Genomic DNA, 4741 nt, shown 5'->3' with positions numbered 1-4741 from the left:
CTGTGCTGCCCCCCAGCGGCCCAGGCCGCACCTGTCGCCTGAAACCGCCCCGGAAATGTCGCTGCCACCGCCAGAGAGCGACCCCACAATTCAGTCAGCAGGGTTGGCCGTCATACGTCAACACTAAATCTCCCTTTCCATTAAGAAAAGAAAAAGCAACAACAAAAAATGTTCGAGGACCCCAAATGGCTGCCTACATGGAAAAGGTACTTGTGGCCGTGAAACTCAGAGCAGGAGCCCCTTGCATCCCCCTAAATTCAACAGGAACATATTCTGGGCAGAAATGGAGTCTTCGGTAGGTGTGGCCAGACATCACTCACGGGGCACGGTACGTCATGCAGGATGCACGGAGCAGGATATGAAGCAATGGCACGGGTTGCCCAGGATCGCTATCGGAGTAACTTTGTGTTTAAAAGGCCCAGGGATTTATAAAGTTGGTGCAAGATCGCAGCTTGCCACAGGATGTTGCTGCTGACCCCAGGAATCAGAAATCACAGCACAGACGTACTCTATCGCATAGAACCAGATGGGGGGTGTGGTGTGGGTTGGGCAGAGATTTCTGCAGATCTGTGCAGCAGCAAGTTCCAAGCAAAGGGATTAATGCAGTCGAGCAAAACTCATTGCACGGGCTGACCATGGGAGGGTATATAAAAGGAACAAATCAAAAGGGAAACTACAAGCACTAGAGGAACTACAAAGTAAACAAGTCCCCTGAAACAAGGGACTGGGTAACAACCCATTTTTAATACAAACCTACCCCTTACAAAGAGAGTAAAGAGAATGTTGCAAACCTTCCTGAACTGGGATCCCCACCCTCCAGCAGCAAGTGTTCCAGAGTACTTTTCCGCTCCTGCCTGTCACCCAGTGACACAGAGGCCAAGCTCACCCCTCCAGGAGAAAGGCCACCAGAGCCAGCATGCCCTCCCTCACTGGACACAGGGCAGAGAGAATGAGAAGTTTAATTCCTGAGTCTTAGCGTGCTTCCTCAATCTGAGAAACCAGGTGTAAAGTAACACAGGAAAAAAACTCAGATGGATGTGATACTGACTCTTTGGAAAGGTGTTTTGGAGGCACTGCTGTTGCTTAGACTTGTACATAGCCAGAAGGGAGAGAATTTCCATCCTCTGCACTGAATGAGGCAACAGGAAGAACGGCTGTTGCAAAAACCTTACACAGCAGAACAGTTTACTGAAGTCTAACCCAAACAGTCTGGCTGCTTGCCTCTTCCTTACCTGCAGGTGCAGGATTTTATAACTTCAGATTGCATTCATTCAGTTAATTCTAGATCCCTAACTACACAAAGCTCCCAATCCAGTCTTTGTCTGATATAGCTCACCCCTCCCCTCCCCCCCCCCCCCAAGATGCAAATTTCCCAGATTAGGTAAATAACAACATCCATTTTAAAAAACAATCACAAAAAAACCCCCAGATGATCTCTACAACACATGCTTTCCCCAACTCCGACACAGGGTGAGATAAAACATGACCCAGTCAGGTCTTTGGCTCTGGTTCCTGACACAGTTCCCCATGCACTTTGCAGATGCACTTTTTCCTGCTCCTCACTCTTCTCCCCAGGAAGAAAGGAGCACCAAAGGTTATCCCCCACAGGCCCAAAAATAGAGGTGCAGCAGCTGCCTACACACCAGTGTCATTTCTTTCACCACTTTTGACATTAGGATCCTCTTGCACCTTTCTCATCTCCAGTCCTTTCACCCATGTGTATGCGAAGGAGCCCCCCAGCACCATCAAGTTACTCGTCCACCATAGGAAGCTCTTTGTCTCCTCAAAGTAGATAACAGCCAGCACTGTTTGTGCACAGGCCTTGGCTGTCCCAGACACGTTGTGGGTGAGTGGGCTAGTGAACTTAATCTGAAGTCCAGTCACGTACCCAATGGCAAAGCCAAACACTCCCCCCAGGGTCATCACGCCCCAAAAACTAGGGCTGCCCAGCTTGTCAAAGTGGTAGAGGGTGCGGAACTCGCCCAGCAGCACCATGAGGGGGAAGAAGAGGACACAAGCATTGACGTTGTTGTAGAAGGTCAGGCGCCAGATGCTACCGTCCACAACAGGCAGCACCTTCTTGGTGTAGATGGCATTGAGAGAGACACAAAGGCTTGCTAAGATCCCAAAGAATATACCTGTCCACGACAGAGTGCCCTCTGCTCCTTCCTGGTCAACACCCAGCCAGAAGCCACCTGCAACCAAACAGATCAGGCATCATCTGAACAACTGCTGAAAGGCTCAAAACATGCAGCCAAAAATTCATCATTTACTTTATCGTGAACAACAACAAGAGACAGGCTTAAGGGATTCTCTCTTCTTTTAAGTGAACCCTCAAACTAGTGTTCTGGGAAGACTTATTTTGGGAGTGCAGGAAATTTACTGTGCAATTTAATTCAACCTCAGAAGAATAATTCCCACACTGAGCAGGCAGCACTAGTTCAGAAACTACTATTCCAACTAGTCTTTGAATATAGGTAATTTTCAGGAGACCTTTTTTTTTTTTTTTTTTTTTTTTTTAATTGAAAAGGCTGAAAACTGACAAACAAGTAGAAAAAATATTCTTCAAAGTTTGGAAAAAAACCCAGCTTTATAGACTTTTCTCTGCTGTTAACAGGAAAGAAAATATAGGCCAGAGAAGAAAACTAAAAGATGGTAAAAAAATGGATGCAATATTAAGCATGATTAAAAAAAATAAATCAAAAGGCAGAAACTGTGTGTAGTATCTTCATGTCAAACTTTGATGGGCAAAGCACTGTCTAACCATCTCCAAAACAGGAGCTACAGGCTTTGCATCTCCAGGGCAGAGAGGGAGACCTCTCCCCACCCAGCTCATAAGCAAAACATAAAAGGGAGATGAGCTACTGAAGAAGCACTGCACCACATTTTCATTAGCTGCTTCGTGTTGGAGGTTGTCTGGGAAGTTGCCTTCAAAGCACCTAACATGCTTGAAACTAAGCCCAGATACAAATGGGTTTGATGCACAGACAGGAGGGGCTTTGTGTCAGGCTACAGAAGATGCTCAGCCATGCTGCTATAGGCACACAGGCAATGCTCTCATGGCAAAAGGAAATGGAGCCAGGAGGACAGAGTCTTCATCTTAGAGAAACCTTGTCAGGCTGCCAGGCACCACCATCCTGGGCAATGCTTGAACAAAAGGTTAGCTGAAGGCAATTGCTCGCATCACTTGTAGGAAATACAGTAGCTCTGCTCCTGTTCACCTCTTCCATGGAGGTGAGATTCTCATACTTTCATCTGATCCCATCCAGTTGTCTAACACTAAGTGAATGCATGCACACCTGGAACCAGACTGAAATCATCTCGGCATCCAAATGGCCCTTCAGTAGGAGGTAGCTTTTGGGATTACTTTGCCTTTGGAATGGATGACTTATAAAGCATTCCTCTTAGGCCACTCAATGCCTTGCCCTACATTCTAACCACAAAAACAACCACACTGGTGGTGTATTAGGCTTGGCTCCCTCAGCTAACCTTTTATCACACGCGTTCAGCCTATTGTAAAAACCAATTGCCTGGCTCTATTGTACGATGCCAGTGGTGCTGACACAAATGTTACTGTTACCAAAGTTAATACTCAACAAGGACTTGGGAACAGAAAGAAAGCCACCTGCTATTTTATGGCCTGTACACACGGAAGAAACAAAAAAAACGTAAGGCAAGTTAAACTTAATTAGAGGATAGACAGGCTTTAGTGCTCAAAGGGAGCAATTCCTCCTCTTAACAAGTTACCTACTTCCTCCAAACATACAAATTTGGTTGCCAGAGAGAGAGCGAGGCAGGAGCCCTGAGCCACCCCAGGTCAGCAAGGAGCTGCTGTGCAGGTGGCGATGCCTTCCCAAGGGAAAGGGCCCACCACCGTCTCTCCGGGGCCGGCTGTGGGATGGGCGCAGCCCTTCCTGCTCCCCCTCACCTATGATGACTCCGCAGGCCAGAAGGGCATAGAGGGAGGTGGTCTGCTTGAGGAGGAGGTAGGAGAGCAGCACGTTGAACACGGTGGTGAGGGAGCGCCCCACGTTGTAGAAGGCCACGCCGACGTGCTTGAGGCAGAGGTTGTTGGAGGTAACCATGCCGATGAAGACGGCGGAGAGGGGCAGGACGCTGCGGGACACCTTGGGGTCGAGGCGCAGGGCGGGCAGGCCGGCGCAGGGGGGCCCGCAGGCCGCCCCCAAGCTGAGGCCCAGGCACAGCGCGGCCGTCAGCGCGCACTGGAAGAAGGTGACGAAGAGAGGCGCGTCGAGGCGCAGCGAGGGGCTGTCCAGCAGGTACTTGTTGAGGAAGACCATGGCGATGGAGGTGAACCAGTAGAGGCAGACCACCACGGCGATGCGCAGGGCCCGCAGCAGGAAGGGCGCCCGCTGGCCCCCGCCGCCCTCGGCCGGCAGCAGCGCGTCGGTGCCGCCGCCGCCCAGCGCCATCCGCAGGATCCCCGTCCGCGTCAGCTGCGCTCTGCTCATGGCGGGCCGGGCCGGCCCCCGCCTCCTCTGCTCGCCTCTCCTCCCCTCTGGCCGCCCGCCCCGCTCACCCGCCTGCGCCGCCGGCCCCCCGCTTCCCGGAGCGCCGCGGCCCCGCCCGCCGTTCTGTATTGACGCCCCGCGGGCGCCGCTCGCACCGCCCCGGCCGCGCCGCCATGGCGGGGAAGGCCCGCCCCGCCCCGCCCCGCCCCGGGGCACCGCACAGCGGCCCGTGCCAAATACGACATTTATAAAAAAAAATCTTAAGAAAG

General features: G+C 51.5%; 1 protein-coding gene across 1 annotated transcript; it reads right to left on the bottom strand.

Moving 5' to 3' along the window:
• Positions 1 to 1036: 1036 nt before the first annotated feature.
• SLC35C1 (solute carrier family 35 member C1) lies at positions 1037 to 4472 on the bottom strand (the record flags this gene model as incomplete). Its single annotated transcript, XM_083863597.1, has 2 exons — positions 1037 to 2195; positions 3929 to 4472. 2 exons carry the CDS (start codon positions 4470 to 4472, stop codon positions 1636 to 1638), a joined length of 1104 nt encoding a protein of 367 aa, XP_083719723.1. The 3' UTR covers positions 1037 to 1635.
• Between the last annotated feature and the right edge of the window lie 269 nt (positions 4473 to 4741).

This window comes from Zosterops lateralis (genome assembly GCF_965231275.1).
Source record: "Zosterops lateralis genome assembly, chromosome: 6".
Taxonomy (NCBI): domain Eukaryota; kingdom Metazoa; phylum Chordata; class Aves; order Passeriformes; family Zosteropidae; genus Zosterops; species Zosterops lateralis.
This window is presented reverse-complemented; position numbering and strand designations above follow the sequence as displayed.